At 41.4% G+C, this 20,183-nt stretch overlaps 1 protein-coding gene across 5 annotated transcripts in view; it reads left to right on the plus strand.

Annotated features, from left to right (window-relative positions):
- The window catches only part of TGFBR3 (transforming growth factor beta receptor 3), a 194,775-nt gene that overhangs the window by 161,829 nt on the left and 12,763 nt on the right, over positions 1 to 20,183 (plus strand). For 2 of the 5 annotated variants that reach the window (XM_038541389.1, XM_038541390.1), the window contains exons 13-16: positions 1,630 to 1,929; positions 4,824 to 4,944; positions 14,891 to 14,932; positions 17,462 to 17,569. In XM_038541389.1, the coding sequence (XP_038397317.1) occupies positions 1,630 to 1,929; positions 4,824 to 4,944; positions 14,891 to 14,932; positions 17,462 to 17,569 (571 nt within the window). The remainder of the gene's footprint in view (positions 1 to 1,629; positions 1,930 to 4,823; positions 4,945 to 14,890; positions 14,933 to 17,461; positions 17,570 to 20,183) is intronic. The other 3 variants (XM_038541391.1, XM_038541393.1, XM_038541392.1) reach the window with 3 other exon arrangements.

Genomic DNA, 20,183 nt, shown 5'->3' on the forward strand with positions numbered 1-20,183 from the left:
TGGATTCTGAGTTCATGTAAAAGGACACTTTTTAGTAATAGATACATGTAATTTGCCATCTTTCCCAGATAAAATATATCATTTTTCAGAAATATTGCCAAAATAGTGATGTGTGAATATTTAGAGTCCCAAACACTACTTTCGGGAAAGATTTCCCACCAGGTGTTCTCCCCGGACCTCATGGTGGGTTTGGCTGACCCTGTGGCTACTGTGAAACAGTAAAGAGAAAATAGACTTCAGATTTCAAGGCCTAGGTTTAAGGCTTGGTTTTATCCAGTGCTTCTGAGGTAGGATTTTGAACAAGTCATCCATCCTGTATGTTCAGTTTTTCCTCCATTTATAAAATGGAGATGAAACTATTTAGCTCACGAGTTATTCCAGAGGGATTGAGCCTGAAGGCACCACAAAGTGACATGATCATAGTCCTCTTCATTGCCGAGTGTCTTGTAGTTAACCAAGTAGGAATCTTTCAAAATACTGCTGTGTCCTCAGAGCCCCATGCGATGTCAGGGGTTTCCCCTGGGTTCTCAGAATGGAAAGTGTGTTTATATCTCCACGCCTTTTGAAAGGATGCTGGGGCTATTGACTTATGGTTAAGGACTAACCTTATTTCTAAAGTGTTTAAGTTTATGCTGATCCTAAGTTTAGTCAAGGAATGAGGCATGAGGGGAAAGCAGTTCATGCAGTGATCCATGTGTCACCACATGGAGAATCCACTCTGGTCTGGGATTTTAGCTGAGTTCAGGACAGTTGAGGTTTGAATTCTGTTTATACTTGGCCAAACACCACTTCCTGTTTCTAAAGAAAAGAACCTTAACAAGGTTTGGACGTAGCCCATACAAATGTTTTGTAAGAGGGGGAAGTATAATGAGTTGGAAACAATTCCAGATTAGATTTCCCTTAAAATACCCTTGGGCTTAAAGAGCGAAGGGAGAGTACTTGGCAAGGCTTGGTTTGGACCTGTGAGCAGCTAGGACACTTTGCCAGGCTTGTGATCGCCACCAGATTGCACGGCCCCGGACACTAAACGCCACAGGCCAGCTCTGCCTGCAGGCCTGTGAAGCAGGACTTGAGATGAATCTGTAGCTGTACCGCAGTGTTTTAGGCTCGTTCTGACTTGTGGCAGTTTAGAAGTTCAGTCCTCTCTGCCTACGTTAAGTAGAATCTGCCTCTGTACTTTATTTTTTGACTGGTTTTGAAAAATAGCTTTTCAGGTGGTACACTATTAAGACGTGATATAATAGTAGGACACTAGGGGCTTTGCCTGTTGGTATTTCATTTATTTTGGAAAATCCACTTTAGGTGCATGCTGTGCTTTTATTTTTATCTCCCAGAGGACTTATGGGGGGTTGAAGAGGCTTTATTCGTCTTATATCAGAATCTTCCAGACTGACATTTGAACTAAATAATTCACTGTCATCACCCACACCAAGTTTAAATGGAAAGCATCTTTTTTTTCCCAAGAAGTCTGTATTACTTTTGTAATTAGAAAGAAGACTGTATAAATATGTTATGAAAATAAATCAGTGTCCCTCATCAGAAGCGCTGAGTTGGTCTGTTTTACCCTTATGCCTAAAGTAAAAGTGAGATGCCAGCTTGGTTCTGATTGATCTTTCTGTTCTCTTGTAGGTGTCTGTTACTAAGGCTGACCAAGAGTTGGGATTTGCCATCCAAACGTGTTTTATCTCTCCATATTCAAACCCTGATAGGATGTCTGATTACACTATCATTGAAAACATCTGTCCTAAAGATGAATCTGTGAAATTTTACAGTCCCAAGAGAGTGCATTTTCCTATCCCACAAGCTGAGATGGACAAGAAGCGATTCAGCTTTGTGTTTAAGTCCATTTTCAACACCTCACTGCTCTTCCTACAGTGTGAACTCACATTGTGCACCAAGAAGGAAAAGGACCCCCAGAAGTTACCTAAGGTTAGTGGGCCTTCATCCATCTCTAGGTTATTTCGACATTTTTAGGTGAGGCAGTGACCTACCAGAGAAGTTTTATCACGAGTTATTGCAGGTTGAGGTTTTTGGTTTGGGAACTGCCCAATTGAAGTAATAAAATCTGTGTTAGCAGGGAACCATGAGTTTTATGGAGTCTTAGAGAATAAATCCTGATAGTATGACTTTTTTTTTCCATGCATGCTACTTAGTAGTATCTTACAAATGATAAATCAAGACTGTTTTCCATTGAGAGAAAGGTCTGGCTTTATCTTTGCAATTCAGATAGTGTGTGGTGCCAAAAATACAGAGAGCTGAAAGGACAAGTTCAGTGTAAGGATTAATTTTTCCAGGTCCCAGTGCAATTTGTATTGCAATTGTTTTCTGACCTTCTCTGGGTGAATTATAAGGTTGACTTGTCTCAGGAGGACTTCTAAGGGAAACTAACAAATATTTTAATTTTTCTCAGCTTTGTACTGCTTCATCGTGTTTGCCTCATGTCACTCCCCATATTGAACCAGTACATTCTGTTGCCACAACAGAAATCAGAACACTTTGACCTTGTTGGAATGGCTGTGTAGGGGGGAATCTGCAAGGTTAATTACCTCTTGAGTTTGGCTTTGTGCAAGAAAGGTGTCTCTGTCATAGTTTGTTTCTGTGATCTGCCATGGTTATGTATAATTCCATATGTGCACTTAATTCTGTAGCTGTCTCACACAGTGTCAGCTGACATGTAAAACTTCTGTAGTCACATATCAATATTTGAAACTAATGGCTGAGCAGTATCAATAAATGTGTGCGTGGAATTCTCTCTTAATACATAGGTCCTAAGAGATAGGTATACAGGGAGCAGGAAAGATTACATTATTATTATTATTGGATAGGTTACCATTGATCTGAATGCTTTTACACTGTTATATTCCCCTGGGCATCCATTCTCCGACAACACCAAAGAACATTTTATACTGTATATGAAAATGTAATAAATCTGATTGTAATCATTTGGGAGCATGAATATATAAGATGACTTAGACTATGTTCTATAGGTTGCGTTTGGAAACATTGATGCCTTAGCCTTGTAGTCATTCACTTTCTGGTGCCCATTAGTGAACTGTGGTAGAGAGTCATAGGGAAACTTAATGCTTGGCTGTGAGACACAGCTGCTTCTGCAGCGAGAGGATGACTTTTAGGTGTTAGGAATCTTGGGAGGATAGGAGTCGGGGCTGGCAGTTATGAAGGGTCTTTACTATGGCTTTGGTTGTTACCTCTATCTGAGCCTGGCTTGGCACCATCCAGCATGGTAGTGTGTGAGAATTAATCTTAATGTTTCCTTCCAGAACATTCTAAGGAGAGTTCTAATTCCCAGTGGATGACATGGGATGTGACTTTAATCCTAAAGTCCTTATTTAAACCCAAGGCAAGAGAAAGTGGAAAGGGCATGGGGACTGAGAAGGAAGGCCTGCTGCTTACTAACCACTGGAAGCAAGCCCCCTGACCCCTCAGAATCTGCATAGCCTCATCTGTAAAGTGAAATAATAGTACCTGGCTTCCCTCAGGAGTAGAGGAGCAAATGAGACAGTAGATTTGACAACAGTCCACAGTTTATGGAGCAGTGGCTTCAGATGAGCTGTTGACAACCACAGAAGACAATGGTTGTCTTCGTGTTTACTGCTTATAGTTAATATTTCCACAGTTCTAGTGACTTCTCAGTGCTTTCTATGATGGGAGGCAGAGCCAAAGAATCTTTTTAGGAGTTTTGAAAGATCATGGAGTCCAGCCCTGCTCTTAGCTGATGAAACTAAGGCCAGAGTTAAGCTGTAAGTTGGGTGTAGAATTGTTGACTCTTACTTATGAAGAACTAATAGCAAAGTAAGAAGGCTTTTTCTAAAATGCACATCTTTTCAATAAGGAGGCCTTTCCACAGACAATCTTTTGTTTCCCTGTACAAGAAGGCTGTTGTAAAGGCCTTTCTCTGGGTTTTGAGGGAGAAGAAGTAGTTGTTTTCTTCTGATATGTTGCTTAGAGCAGCCATGACAATAAGGCCAAAAGACTGCTTTTTTGTGATTGGAAACTTATTAGCTTTGGGGAATGGCTTGCTATAGACCTTTTAAAGGATTGATATATTTCTTACAAACAAAATCAAGTAGATGTCATTTACATTGGAGTTTCACCTATTGATGAGCATAGATAAGGAACTTAAGTTATTTTAAAGAAAAAGGTACTGGAGCATGATGACACTATTAAAAAACAGGTATACGAGGCTTGGGCATGCTAATTGTAAGTTTGGGGCCTTAAAATAACTGGAGGCAGCTTGTACACACCTGAGTACAACCCCCCTGGGGCTCCAGTTTGGAACACTATAGCAGACAACCCTGGAAAGCTTCATCCTGAATGAATGTATATCAGGATTTAAAAAACCAAACAAACTCGACAACATGATTATCTTTTTGGACAACAAATGTAAAATCTGTCGCTTTCATAATGCAGCACACAAAGTTTCCCACAATCACAAATCACAAACAGGAACTATTTATGTGAAGCCAGCTTGGTGAAGGGCCAACACTCATCATATAGTTTCTTTACTTTTCAGACTAAATAACACTAAAACCTCTAGTTGTTTTGTGGGAATATGGGGAAGAAAGGCAGTGTTTATAAGCCACCTAGTGATATTTGAATCTTCAAGTACAGCTGAGAATATCCTGGGTATGCCACTCTATCTCCCAGATTATTTATGGTTCTTTAGAAAACACCCAGATCTCCTGTTTTTCTGTGGTAAACAGCTGTGGGCTGTCTGATAAGAGGCACAGGACAACTAAGCAGGCTGAGCTGGTGCAGGCTCTTCAGAGTGACCCCTGACCCTGTTTTGCTCTGCCCCTCTGCAGTGTGTGCCTCCAGATGAAGCCTGCACCTCACTGGATGCCTCAATGATCTGGGCCATGATGCAGAATAAGAAGACGTTCACCAAGCCCCTTGCTGTGATCCACCAGGAAGCAGAAGGTAAAGGTGTGTTTTTGGAGGCTCGGTCAGAGAACAGGGGCCTGAGGGCTGTTCATTTTAAGAAGCTCCAGTAGTAAAACTAATAAAAAGAAGCAGCAGCTCCAATACTGTAAATCAAAAGTACAGTTGTATTCAAAAGATACGTTAAGGGCCAGGGCACCTGAGGAGCTCAGTCGGGTAAGCATCTGATTTCAACTCAAGTCATGATCTCAGGGTTGTGGGATTGAGCCCCTCATTGGGCTCCTCACTCAGCAAGGGAATCTGCTTCTCCCTCTCTCTCTGTCCCTCCTCCAATCGTGTGCTCTCTCCCTCTCTCAAGTAAATAAATTAATTAAATATTTTTTAAAAAGATACCTTAAGGACCAGTTAGTAACCTTAGAAAAGGGTTTTTGCTAAATGAGCCTTTAAAAAAAAATTGGGGTCTGCTCTCCCATGTGGCTGGGTTATTAGTGATATGCTTGCCAATAATTTCCTCTTAAATGTTAGATCAGCTTCAAAATTGTCCCTATCCCAATGTCACTCTCTGTTGCTGTTCAGATATACTCCTCTAGTATGCAGGAAAGGCTCCGAGTTCTTCCTCATGTGCCGGGATTGAACAGGCCACAGCCCATCTTTCACGATCTATTAGCAGTGTTTGTACTGAGGACGAGCAGTCTCCCAGGGCTGTACCAAGATCACAGACGCCATTGGGGAGGGTGATGCGTGTGAATACCATCCATCCTATGTCAGAGCAGAAGAAAGGTTGAAAACTACTGTCCAAATGCATATTTGTAGTTCAGGTCTTAGAATTGTACACGGTCACAATTGTTACTTGAAGCCAAATGCTCTTCTTCCTACATGCACAGGAGCATTGGGCAGTCTGTACTTTCTTTCAGAGAAGAGGAGGGATGCGTCCTAGGAGGTGTGGCCTCAGGTGGTCAGGCAGGGCAAAGCCAGACCTTGTGTTGGCACAGTCAGCCAAACCAATAGAGAAGCAGAACTGAGCTCCAGGAGGGTGTTAGCAATGGACCTGGGGCTCTGTGGACCATGGAGAGCATCCAATGGGGACTGCTGAGTGCATGGATGAGCAAGAACACATCAGGTGGCTGGTAACATCTGAAGAAGTGGAGCCAAATGCACATTTGGACTCTCTGGGCAGCTACATTTGTCACTGTCTAGAAGCATCCTATGACTACCTAGAGACATTGTCTAAGGGTGCTGGACTAAGAGAAATCTGGGAGAGTAAAAGTGGATTCCTAGGCTCTGGGGTTAGATATTTCAGGGCTAGGTCTCCAGGCCTACTTCCACCACCCCAGGGGGCAGAGGAGGAGCACAGCACTGGAGCCTTGATAAAAAGCCACCAAGCATCCTGTCTCCAGTTGATGAGCATTTGCTGGGAGACCTGCTGGGTAGAGCCTATACCAGATCTAGGCTTGGGGGCAGCCCCGGGATGGCGTTTCTGATCTAAAAGCATTGTTGGATTCGGCAAGGCAAGGCATCGGAGGCTAATAGCATAGGCACATGGTACCTAATAGAGTAAGAAGCATGTGGACGCTGTCCACTTTCTTCTTTGGTGGAGTGACCTTTGTGAAAATCGCAGTGCCATTCTTACTGACCTACATGGTGGTGGCATCTGACCTTTTCGTGGGAGCAGGCTCACGTTGCAAAGGCAAGAGAGTATAGTGGGGAGGGTGCTGATTTAGAGTCAGGAGCCTGGGGCACAACTTTTAACTTCCCTTGCTAACTGGGACTTGGAGATCTCGCCTTCTGTCCTTGACTTTCATTTTCTTTATCGGGAAAAGGAAGGGTTTAGACCAGATGGCTTCTAGAGACTCTTCCAGCTGTTAACACTCAGCTGTCCTGTTTGAAGAAGCAAAATAGTTTTTAATTCATTTCCCAGCCATCCTGAAGGTGGTGTGAAATGTACGCATTAGATGTTCATTAGTTTCTCAGTAACACTTTTTGTTGTTGCTGTTTTACTTTGATTGATTGGGTTTCAACCATCTGAAACAGTGTACCAGCCAAGGTCTTTCTTTATTTTTTTATTTTTATTTTTTTCAAGGTCTTTCTTTAAATGGATTGCCCAGTGGTGGGTGGCTGGCTCAGTTGGTTAAGCATCTGACTCTCGATCTCGATCAAGTTCAGGTCTTGATCTTAGGGTCATGAGTTCAAGCTCTCCACTGGGCTCCATGCTGACTATAGAGCCTACTTTAAAAACGAAAAAAAAAAAGGGGATCCCTGGGTGGCTCAGTGGTTTAGCGCCTGCCTTTGGCCCAGGGCACGATCCTGGAGTCCCGGGATCGAGTCCCACATCAGGCTCCCAGCATGGAGCCTGCTTCTCCCTCCTCCTGTGTCTCTGCCAATCTCTCTCTCTCTCTATGTGTGTATCATAAATAAATAAATTAATTAATTAATTAATCTTTGAAAAAAAATAAAAAATAAAAACGAAAAAAAATTAAATGGATTGCCTAAAGAGTTCCCCTGTTTATTGGATCCAGGAGAAAGAAATAAGTAAATTAATGAGGTTGCAAAGTATATCACAATCCGGCAACAGCTGGCTGCATTTTGTACTGTGAAAGTGGTTTAACAATAACAACCACTACCTCATGCTCCATCTGTTACTCTTACCTATTTCCAGAGATGTAGTTTTGCGGGTAATTGATGGCAGCAGCTCGCTTTTTTCTATACCCAACGATAATTGGGCATTAATATTGCAGTAGTATAACTTCCAGTAATTCATTCATGATTCTTTTAAGTTTGGTGGTATTTTTCTAAGTAATTCCTCTTGTAAATTAGGTAATTACTTTTGTTTAAACTTAGTATAATTATCCTGAAAGTTCAGTGTTCTTTTACATAAAAGTTCAAGAGGAAAGTTTTACCAAATATCAAAGCAGTTTCACGAGATTTGCTAATAGAGAGTGGACTTTAGTGGAGAAGTGTGTGGTGAAGAAAGTTCATTGTTTAGGTTTGTTAAACAAGTGCAGGTTGGACTATAGGCCAGCTTCCCAGGGGCTGTGTGCAAATGTGCTTTTTAACTGCACTGAATGAGGTAAGTTTTCGGGCAGTTTTCAGCCCTGACTCCTCCCAGCTTTTGTGTTTATTTTCTTTTGACTCTGAAATCATTTCTCCATGATGCTTTCCCTCTGCCTCTCAATGAATTAGAATAGTTGAAATGGGAATGTGACCATTTGCCTAATAGCATTAGTTTATTTGAATAATAACAAGGTCATTTATTTGAATAATAACAGTGTCCTGAACATTCTTCCTGACAGCTTTGTGTGTTACTATTGTAAGCCACAGATATTATAGTATCTCCAGAAGTATCTCTTACTGGGATGAATTTTGGGGTAAAAATTGTCCAACCAGTGGGATGTTTCATTGCCCTTTTAATCACACAGGTACTCTTTGAAGGCTGTGTCAAAGTTCCAAGACTCCATGGTCATTTGATCCATCTTATTTCTCAACACTTCGGTTTTCTGGGGCAACAGCAGATAATGTCTCTGGTTATCAGCTTTACAGCCAAGCAGAGAGCTGCTCTGTAGCTCCCAATGCCAATGGTGTGGGCACATTTCAGGTTGTGTTTCTTCCTTCTGTGGACAGAGAATAGGTTGTCAAGACTAAATAATTCTGGGTCCCTCCTCTGGGCCATCATTTTTTCTTAATAAAGATTTTATTTATTTATTTGAAAGAGAGTGAGCAAGAGTGAGAGAAAGAGAGAGAGAGAGAGAGTGTGTGTGTGTGTGTGTGTGTGTGTGTGTGTGTGTGCGCGCATGTAATCACAAGCCAGGGAATAGGAAGAAGACTCCCACTTGAGCAGGGAGCTCCCAGGACCCTGGGATCATGACCTGAGCCAAAGGCAGGCGCCCAACTGACTGAATCACCCAAGCGCCATTTTTAATGGAACTTGCCTGAGCATCTGCAGCACATATCCACCATCTCAGTCCCTTGGGAACTGGCATTGGGTTAACACTCTTAAAAAAAAAAAAAAAAACACTCTTTTATTGCCAAAATTTGCAATAGTAGATGATGGTGCTGGTGGTGAGGATAGTTATGGAGATGACAAAATGATTATCTAACATTTACTGAGCATTTACTCAGTACAAGGCTCTGTGCTAAATGCTTCATGTGGATAATCATATTTAATCTTCATAGTCCCTCTGTGGGGCAAGTACAGAGCAAGATTAAATAACTTGACCAAGATCACATGACATATAAACAAATGATGGATCTGGGATTCAAATCCAGGCTCTTCGATTCCATAGTCTCTGCCTTTCTAAACCCTTCACCTTTTTGTAGGCGGAGATTGATTCTAGTTTTTAGTAAACTACAAGCAATGTAGGCATCGGTCTGTTCACACCCTCTTCCCACCTCTTTCTCCTATTCATGCCATACATATCATATTGGTATTCAAGTTGACACCCAAATACTCTACTGATTGTGAACTGAAAAGAAGATGAAGAATTTTAGGAAAAAAGTCTGTTCCCCAAATGGTAAGATGTTAGAAAACATGCAAGTTGTTTAAGAGAGTATTAAAATTTAGAAGTTCTGTGACTTTGAATCATAACTCACAAAAAAAGCCCAGAAAACATGAATAGTTTATGCACATTATGGTTGATGGCAAAACAATTAAAATAGTTGAGGTAATGCCATCCTACCATATTTTCTGAAATAGTTTGAAGTATAAGCATGTTAGTGCTGTTTGCTTTGGATGCCATGACCCATTTTTGTGGCATTTGAGAACACTGGGGCTTACACAATAAAAATGGCTATACCACGTCAGTGATAATTTTTGCAAACGGTGAAAGGGAAGAGTAATCATTTTTCTGAAATTTAGAGCACATATAAAAAATGAGTGAGAAAGAACAATAAACATCATCCCCAAATTTGCCATGATTTATGTACAATATGTAATTCTTAGCAAGTTAAATGTTCAAAATACTGAATTTCCACTACATAACTTTTTAAAAATAAGTGTGCTCAGGACAGCACCTGGCATATCTTGGGCACTCAGTAAATGTTAATTTCCTTTCCTTCCTCTTAACCTCTCAGCCAAACTAGGTTTTTGGGGGAGTAGGGATAGAAGGGGTATGAAAGGGAAAGTTGTGAACGTCAAATGGAAGTTAATCCAAGAGAGGCGTTACCTTTCTGGAACACATTTGATTTTTCCAGAACAAAAATACTCTAATGCACCCAGCCAGGTTTTGTCCTCAGGCTGAGGTAGAGATGAGGGGAAGCTGAGTGAAAAGATGGTAGAAATGTTTAAGGGACAGATTAAGACATTCAGTCTTTATCCAAGGGAGACTAGATAAAGACTTTATCCAGTCTTTACCATCAGGAGTTGTTACTTTGGAATACACACACATACACAAATATATGCAAAATAAATATACACAAAAATAAAACAGTAGAATGAACTCCCATGAATCCTCCTTCTGGTTTCAGCAGCTACCAGTTTATGGCCAAACTTGTTTTATCACTCTCTGTCCCTGGATTGTTTTGAAGGAAATCCAGACATTTCATCTCATCCATAAATATTCTGGTATGCATTAAAAGTTAAGAACCACCAGAAGATTGGGGCACCTGGCTAGCTCAGTTGGTGGAGCATGCAACTCTTGATCTCAGGGTTGTGAGTTTGAACCCCACATTGGGTGTGAAGATTACTTAGAAAAAAATAAAATCTTAACAAAAACAAAAACCCTTGGATAAGGAACCTGTGATCAGATCATTTAAGACTACCCTGAAAGCCTCATGAAGGTTGGTTTTAGGGAGATGAATGCAGTAATAAGATATGTATGACAATTGTGGTTATTCCAAAAACTGTTTATCAGTACCTGCCATGTGCCAGGCATATAGTAAACACATCATCCTGTCTTTAAGGCCTTCACAGTGTCATGCAAAGCTTCACAACCTTGACTCTATTGATGTATTGAGCTGGATAACTCTTGTTATAGAGGGCTGTCCTGGGCATTGTAGGATTTTGAATAGCATTCTTGGCCTCTACCCACTAGATGCCCATAGGAAACCCCTCCACTGCCCATTGTGACAACCCAATACATCTCCAGACATTTCCAGATGTCCTGGTGGGGTACAGGGGGGCAAAAATCACCAGGTAAGAATCACTGATCAAGTGGAAGGATACAGATAAGTGATGACACAATTGCAATGAATGTCATAAATATGGAAAGAACCCAGAGAAGGGGTTTGTTTACAGTGAAATTAGTAAAAATTATATGTTAAAAGAGGTCTGCACAGAGGCCTCCTGAGTCTCCAGCTTATTCATCTTCCTATCTTTCCCTCTTTGCCAAACACCAGTAGGTTTGGGGACCAAGTAGACACCTTGTTTGTCTGTGGGCCTGCTCGATCCTACCGTGTTTAGGAGAACTGAATTGAAAGCTGGAGGCTAAAAGCTGTGGTCAGTTACTCATGCATAACCCCAGAAATATCCTGTTTATGAAAACCATGCCTAACCATCTGAGGAGGGAAATTTGGTTCTAGAGGCAGACCGAAATTTGCTCAAGAGTACATGAAAAGATTTAATTCAGAATGTTGATTATAGTTTGTACTTTCTGCAAATGAATCTTTATTGTTAACATTCTCTGCACAGCAATAGCAAGGGCTCCTTTCTTACAGTTTTACCCTTAAACCAAAAGTAAATATTGCTGTGTTCCCCTGCTTTCCTTTCAGCATGCCAGCTCAATTATAGGGTTCCGGTGGAGATCAGGCTCCTTTAGTCCTACACAAGGGTTATTGGGGGGATTTTTGGAAGAAAAAAGGATAAAATCCTATAACCTCAGTGCTGGAGCTTGTACTTGTTATTGTTTATGGAGGAGCTTCACCCCCAGGGGAAATAAGCAACAACTGTTTCTGTTTAGCTCTGAGAGGAGGCCCCTATTTGGGGTGGGGGAGAAGGATTAGATCATAGCCTAAGTCCATTAAGAATTTTAAAACAATGCCATCCATCACACAGGCCTTGCTCTAAAACCCACATTCTCACATGTGAGGTCTCCTTAGGGGAGAGTCATTATTTAAAACCACTTAGGGATTCTGAGTGACAAAGTTCAGCCATGGGCGGTTGATTGGATGGAACTCTTCCCAGAAGCGTGTATGTTTCTCACATGATGAACACTATAGAGACCTTTAAATGCCTTTGGACTTAGTTCAGTGAATCAAACCACTGCTTCTTGGAAGTAGAATTTTGTGGTTAGATACCCCCCACCTCATAGGGTTCTTGGGAGTTTAAAAGGAAAAAATCTAAGCAAAGGCTTTTTGTCAGTTGTAGAATCCTACACACGTGTGTAAATGGAAGGCATCACCATCATTATTTTATCGCTGCCAATAGGCTGAAGGGACCAAACTCCACAGTCTCTTGTGTTCACTTTGTAGTTGGTGATGTTCTGCATACTGAAATAGATTTTCTTAAAAACACAGTTATTTTAATTTTAGTAATTTTATTTAAGTACAACGTGAACATATCCTCATCCTGGTACCACCACTTTGCACAGCTCTGGGAAGCACCATTAAGTTGTGGTGGCTGTGACTCATCTGGTGGCATTCCTTCCTCTAGAGCTGGACCAGCACACCCCACAGTGTAGGCAGCCCAGCTGACCTGGTTAATCCTGAGCATTTACAGGCCTATGTACCTTCTTTATTTTTATAAACGTGACCTTAAATGCTGCTTGTTTACTCAGTTTTTTCACAATTTCTTTTGTTCCAATGTGGATTCCAACACAAGGTGTGTGTTCTCCTCCTTTATTGAATGAAAATGGAGATGAAAAGAGACGTGCTAAACACTCGCCACTTGCAACTGTAAAGAGCAGGGGTAGAGTCTATACCAGGACTCAGCACAATTTTTCTATGAAGGGCCAGAGAATGAGTGTTTCGGGCTGTTCACACGTTCCCTGCCCTGACGACTCAATGCTGCTCTTGCAACATAGTGGTATCAACAGTATATAAATGATGAGCATGGTCATGTTCCAAAAAAATTTTATTTATGGAATAGGTTTGACTTTCACATACTTTGCATATGTCATAAAATATGAATCTTTTTTTTTAATGTCAGTTAGAAATATAAAATATACCCTTAGCTCACAGGCCATACAAAAGTGAGTTTTAGGGCCATGATACACTACCCTGTGGTCTGTGCTGTTCTCACTGTGAGTCACAAGTAGCTTCATAATCAGTGCTCCCCTGCTATAAGGACAGAGTGACACTCCCCAGTCATGTAGCCTACTAAGCAGAATCTGGAATTTGGGTTCAGCCCCTGCCCTGATGCTTTCCAGCTGTGACCTTAGGCAAGTCACATGATAGCAGAGTCTCAGGATGCTCATTTGTAAAATAGTGATAAGAATTTTTCTGCCTCTCTCACAGGGCTGGTGTGAACCTCAAATGAGACTTGAACACAAAAGCATTACAGAAATGTCACAATATACAAACATTTTTATATAACCTTATTCCAGGCTTCCTCTGTTGTCTCCCTTGTCAAGAAGTACATCGCCATTCTAATCATCCTTCACTGAACATTTCTGGCAGGCCTGTCCCATGCCAGGCTGAGCCCTGCGATATACAGATGAGTAAGAACTAGACCCCACCCTCAGGGCAGACAAGAATCTAGAGAATTACGATGTGATGGAGTACATGTACGACAACCAGGGGATGAATAAGCAAAGTGGGTAGAGACCGACCCTGCTGGGGGGGAGGTTGGGCCAGTGGGAGAGTCAGAGAAGGCCTCCCAGTGAAAATACCAAACAAACCAGGTCAGGGGAAGGAGGGTGTTTCAGGGGATGCATTGCAAAGTGTGAGGACCTAGACCAACATGGAGAATTTGGGTAGCTTAAATAACTATGAGGAGCCCAGCTTGGGTGAAGGACTCTTAGGATAGGAGGCTCCCGACAGGTCGGAAGAGGAGGAAGGCAGAACTTTGCGTGCCACGCTGGAGTTTGGATTTTTTTTCCTGTAAGTGCAGGAAGTCATGGAGCAATTTAATCAGGACGATAACATCATCAGCTTTGGGCTCTGGAAAATTCATGCTGGGGGAAAATATGGTGGAGGAAATATTTGGGGCAGGGGCAGAGACAAGGAAACCAATTAGGAAGGCTCTATGATAATGCGGATATGTGATGAAAGGAGCTGAGGGGCGCCTGGGTGGCTCAGTTGCATCCAACTCTTGGTTTCAGCTCAGGTCATGATCTCAGGGTCCTGAGATCTCCCTGTCAGGCTCTGCTCAGCACAGAGTCGGCTTGTCCCTCTGCACCTTCCCCTGTGCACATGCTCAAGTGCTCGCTCTCACTCTCTCAAATAAATAAAATATATTTTTTAAGCTGAACTGTAGGATAATAGCATTAAGGAAAGAAGAATAAAGACACTTTTACAAAACTTGTGTACTTTTTAAAAAAGATTTTACTTATTTATTTGAGAGAGAGAGTGAGAGTGAGAGTGAATGCAGGAAGGAGAGGGAGAGAGAATCCAAGCAGACTCCATGCTAAGCTGAGCATGGAGCTCAGTCTCCCAACCCTGAGATCATGACCTGAGCCAAAACCAGGAGTCAGATGCTTAAGCCACTGACCCACCCAGGTGCCCCACAAAACTTGTGTACATTAAAAGAATTTTTTTGAAAGTGGAAAAACATGAATACACTGGAGAAATACAGTATTTAAAGGTATTGAACCCCCTTATAAATAAATATAAAGGTATGCGCGCACACACACACACTGTCAGACTCACATTCCTTAATTTGCCTTCAAGTTTTCTTCAAATTAGAGAGCCTATTACAATTGATTGTTAACGAAGTACAATGCTTAAAATTTCTGAAAAACCCATGTTACAGTTTTGACATCTAAAGAGAGTAACTGACAAAGCTTTCACAGAGTTTTAACAAATAGGATGGTGTCAGTCTCAACTGAGATTGTGATGAACTTTTGCTTAAAACTTGGTTTCTCTGTGGAATGCACCATGATTTTTTTTTTTTTTTTTTCAGAAACAGGTCCAAGCTTTAAGGAACCGAATCCAATTTCTCCACGTAAGTCTTTATGCATCTATTTCGAAAGGAAGCCTCCTGGGCTTTTTATAAGAATGAGTTGGTTATGGAGCATTTGGCAAACTTTGAGTTTTGATAAGAAGACTTATGCTCTCATTCCCTGTCTTCCCCCCCCCCCTTTTTTTTTTCCATAATCTGGTACTTTCTCCTTTCCTCTGTCCTTCCTTCATCCTCTCTTTTTTTCCTGGCTGCCACTTTTAAGGATGAATTTGCTGACCCACTGGCATGTGTGGCCTTCATGGGAAGGCAGTAACTTAACCTAGCTTTAGAGAGAGTTCGTTATTTGCACACTTATATCAGTTGTGATCTAAAAGCATGAATTTAGGGGTGCCTGGCTGGCTCAGTCGGTTGAGAGGCTGCCTTCAGCTCAGGTCATGATCGCAGGGTCCTGGGATCAAGCCCCAAATCAGGCTCTTTGCTCAGCGGGGAGTCTGCTGCTTCTTCTCCCGCCTGCTTGTTTACTCTCATGTGTGTGCTCTCTCTCTCAGATAAATAGATGATAGATAGATAGATGGAAAGAAAGAAAGAAACAAACAAACAAACAAACAAACAAACAACCTTATAGCTATGGAAGTGGTTTGCTTTACATCATCAACAGTAGCTCCCTGCTCAGAGAAGCAGTGCTAAGAGAACTAGTTGCTGTGTCTTCAAGACCATCTCTTGTCCAAAGGGGTGGGGGGGAGGGAGGGGTCTATGAGAAAAGGGGAGGAGGGGGAGGTTGTAAGAAAAAAAGAAAGAGACCAACTACTACAAAATAATGCATTGAGGTTTGAGCCAATTTTATCACTTTGTATGGAAGAGAATTCTGACCAGAAAATACTTAGGTGCCTTGCCCACAGTAATAATTGGCATTCAGGCAGGACTAGAACCTGGGCTTTCTGGCTTTACACCCAGAGCTCTTCTAGATGATGTGGCCTTGTGGGGGAGAACCTGTGCTTTTTTCCTTCCCTGAGAACTCTGTGTTAGTCTCCATGGCTGACCTCATCACATACACAGAACAGCCTGGCGAGTTCCTTTACGCAAAGCACTAAACTTTTCTAATGAAGTGTCTTATTTCAACAATATCATAGAAGAGTATCCATGAGCCCACAAAGGAAGACGTAGGGACATATTTCTCTCATACTTTCCCAGCCTGATTTTCATAAATGACATCTCCATTTTTAGAATTTCAGGGGAGTTTTAACTAGAAACTTTCAGTCATGCCCCAATTTTGCATCTGTAAGCATAGAAAGGCAAATCATCTTTTAATATCTACAGGCTAACTTAAGTTGAATTGATGGTTTGGTTCAACTTAACTTTTGGAGTTCTTCCCAGTTCATACTTCCCTCAGGATCCCCAGACCTTTTACAGACTTTTTTTTGTTCACTTCCTACCTTCAGCAAGTGAAGTGGTTCTATCCCCATTTCCAGAAGTTAACACATCAGAGGGATATGTCTAGAAAAGTAGCCACCAGGACTTGGAAATTCCAAAATTCCAGCATCTTCACTAGCGTGGCATTCTCTCCTGAGCCCTTACAAGTTCTGGGGCTGCCTGGGGCGGGAGTTGGGGAGGTCACATTTGTCTATACAACTAGATCTTTTACACTGAAGTGAGATGAAAGGCAAAGAGATTTAATTTATATAGAAATCAGCTGGAGTCACTTCTGACTCAAGAGGAATGGAGAAATGGAATTGAAATACTGGGGAGATTCTATACCTTAAATTTATATTTAAAAAATAGACAGCTCAGAAATTTGATTCTCCTGAAAACCCCTGTCTCTTGGAAACTGGTTTTAACTTCTTATAAGTGATTCACAGAAGGTAGTTCTCTTAAATGAAAGGAAATGTTCTATTTCTGTTGCCTGGAATTAATTTCAAATATAAACATCTTTGCCAAGTGGAGGAACAATTGGTTCTATTTATATGTTTTGCTGACCATAAAACTGACATCATTTCACATCGAGAAGTATTTCCGTCCCCCTCATAGAAAGATCACGATTGGAAAAGTGTTAAAAAGCAGGTTGTTTAAAATGACACAATATATAATTGTTAAGATGGAGGGTTTGATCTGAGGGGACCAGTGAGATGTTAGAATCTATAGGAATAGTTGATCCTTTCCTTATGTTTCTTCCTTGTCACCCCTTTTTTCCTGTTACCTCTCACACTTGTAAATGTCCATGAAAATGTTTTTGTAGAGTATTTGAACTGTGTTTTCTGTGTTTTCTTGTCTCGTTGTTGGAAGTGTTTGATGAGTAAGAAACAGTGCACCACATTTTGGTAATGGGTGCTTACTTCATTTTCCAAATAATCTTCAAACTGAAGATATCTTGGAAATCTGATCATTTCGTTTTTTCTTTTGAGAAAAAAAAAAGTGTGCAAGTTTCAAATACATTGCAGTTGTTTGGAACTCTCATTTTGTCCTCATTTTCTTAGTCAATGCCCACCTTCCTGACAGTGTTTGTGTAAGAAATACAGAATTGCAACATCTGGTGCAGACTCACTGAAAATATGTATTGGCTTCCCTTCCTTATAGCAGTTTTCCATGGTCTGGACACCCTCACTGTGATGGGCATTGCGTTTGCAGCATTTGTGATTGGAGCACTCCTCACAGGGGCCTTGTGGTACATCTATTCTCACACAGGTGAGTGTGACCATCAAGTATTAGTTGGTGTGTGTCCTGTGTGTCTGCCACACAGCAGACTTTTCAGTGTTTTGTTGCATGGATGAATGGATGGAATAAGGAATGAGAAAGAAAGGTCATTCCCGCTGTTTGTGCATGTACATATTTGGCATCAATTGGGTTTTGCAAAAATATAGTTTGCTTTAAGCACCATTAGAAAAGGAATGTTTAAACTATGTTAATTGCAATTGAGATGTTGGTGAAGGCTGGCTACTAATAAAGCTATTTTGTGGTTAGGGTTTAATTAAAGAAAATTGATGTAGACAAACTAGAAATATAAACCCTTCCCTCAAAGCTAAAGACTTCAGCACAGACATGAATAGGCAGGAAGTGAGAAAGGAAGCTAAGATTTTACTACTATATTTGCCAGGAGGCTGAGCACTGTCCCTAAGAGTCCCCAGTCTCAATGGCTTAAACCAGAATTTCTTGATCCTTTTAAAGTCCATGCCATGTCCTCTTTGATAAGCATAAAATTCTCGTCTTTCTTCTATAAAGTTATTTAAGTTTTTAAAATATATTTTCATGAGTTGCAAACAAATAGAAATAGTGAAAGCACTTTGTTTTGAAGCTGTGTTCCTCATCCAGCAAAATTCTGATGTGCCCCTTCTCTTGCCCTTCCCCCCTACTCCTGAGGTTGAAACATTCTGGGCCTGAACAGAGAATCTGTTCGCACCCCAGCACATAATGCGGACCTGGCAAGGGGAGTTTAGTGCAGTGGGGAAGAAACAAATGGACTGCCCTTATGTTGCTTCTTTCTTAATTTCCTTGCAGATAGATATAGGGAAGAAAGACATTTTAGGGTACGTCTAATGAGCTAGTTGGGGTTTTATGTCCTTGAATACTTACAGTTTACACTGTAACCCAGGTAAACTGTGCTTGGTTGCTGAGAGGCCAGCGACAGGTTCAGCCCTTCTGTTTAGAATTTCATTAATTTTCCATTGAACCAATGAGTGCCATGATCTTTGGCTTTACCTTGGGCCATTCAGCCAGACAAGCTGAAAAGATGACTGCTTTAAAAGGCAGAGAAGCACAGAAGGGCACTTTGAGAAGTCATATCTTAATCCTTACCAGAACTCTCACTTCAAATATTGCATCCTCCTACTGAATCATTTTAGATTATGGCAAGAGAAGAGATCCTTTTGTGCCTAGCATAGAGAAGTCACACAATCCAAAGCAAAAGTTAAGGAAAGTGTACTTGTGGGGCTTTGAGTCCTCAGATTATTATTCCTAGTCAGTGATGTTTGAATGAGGTATATTTCACATGAGAGAGAAAATAGGAGTCTTAATCTCAAATGTCATGATTCTGAGGATATACAAACCTCTGTGAGTCAGCTTGAGAATACTCTTCCTCGCGAACAATTCATACAAGCACCAGAAGGGACAGCTTTTAGCAGAGTAGCATTTTAGAATAAATAATATTTCATAGGAATACTGACACATTCAGATCTCACACCAGCCTCACAATCTTTCCCCAATCTCCTGCATGGCTATGAGGCTCCAGCGCTGTTGGCAGCTTATGCTGTATATTGGGAATGAACTTGAAACTATGCCAAAAAAACTCTGTAGTCCCGAGGGTTTTATATGGGCTGGTTATCCACCTATGCTTAACATGTGCCTGCCCAGCCATGACTAGCCTTGGCCATAGAGCTACACCCTCAAGCCCTGAGAGTTCATCTCAGGCCAGGTGAGGCCAGGTCAGGCAGGAGGGCTACCACATGGCCCTCACTGTTGGCACACAACCCGCTGAACTCCCTCTGATAATCCCAGGCTCTTGTGTGCTAGCCAAGCTCACAAACCTGATAAAAAAGCAAAGCATGGTTTTATGGCATTTATTGCTCTGCTCATTAAATTCCAAAGTTTATTGTTCCTGCTCCCTTCCCCCAACAAACCAGAAGGGGAGGAGTTTTTACATTTTGTTAATAGAGAAATAGGTTTGGAAATAGATTAAAGGAAAAACTAAAAACCCTTTCTGTTCTGGCTTCCAGCAATCTAAACTATGCTGATTTGGAAGTTAAAAGGTTTATAGACACTGTCATTTGGGCTCCACCATCTGCTAGCATTACATATGATACAGCTTCAGAATGACTTTTTACTAAAATGTGTAGCCTCTGGTTCATTTTAAAGACTCTCTGAAGGAAAGCCAACATCATGTAAGTGTGAAAGAGGCTCACTTCCGAGCTCGGTGGTACTATCCTGTCCAGAACTCCTTCAGTTTTGCACCTGGATCAGCTAGGCAACAAATTTAAATGAAAAGAGATCATAATGCAGGAGCCCGTGGAGAGAAGTTTGTGTACAAACACAGACTCAGTGCATTCAATTTCCACAATAATCTAAGCTGTGGAACTCAGACCTTATATGGTATAATTTGGGGGTTCAAGTTAGCATCTGCCTCTGAGTCCAAAACAATCCTTAATTTAGACAGATTCTCTTTGATTATGCTTTCCCTTCCATCTGAGTACAGAGCACAAAACCAAGTGATGTGTTTGAATTGCGGCTCTCTACCTACATACCTGGAATGTGTGTTAGTCTAAGGAGCTGAGTCTCTACTTTTTCATATCATAGGTTTGGGCACCAC

Source organism: Canis lupus, chromosome 6 (assembly GCF_011100685.1).
Source record: "Canis lupus familiaris isolate Mischka breed German Shepherd chromosome 6, alternate assembly UU_Cfam_GSD_1.0, whole genome shotgun sequence".
NCBI lineage: Eukaryota > Metazoa > Chordata > Mammalia > Carnivora > Canidae > Canis > Canis lupus.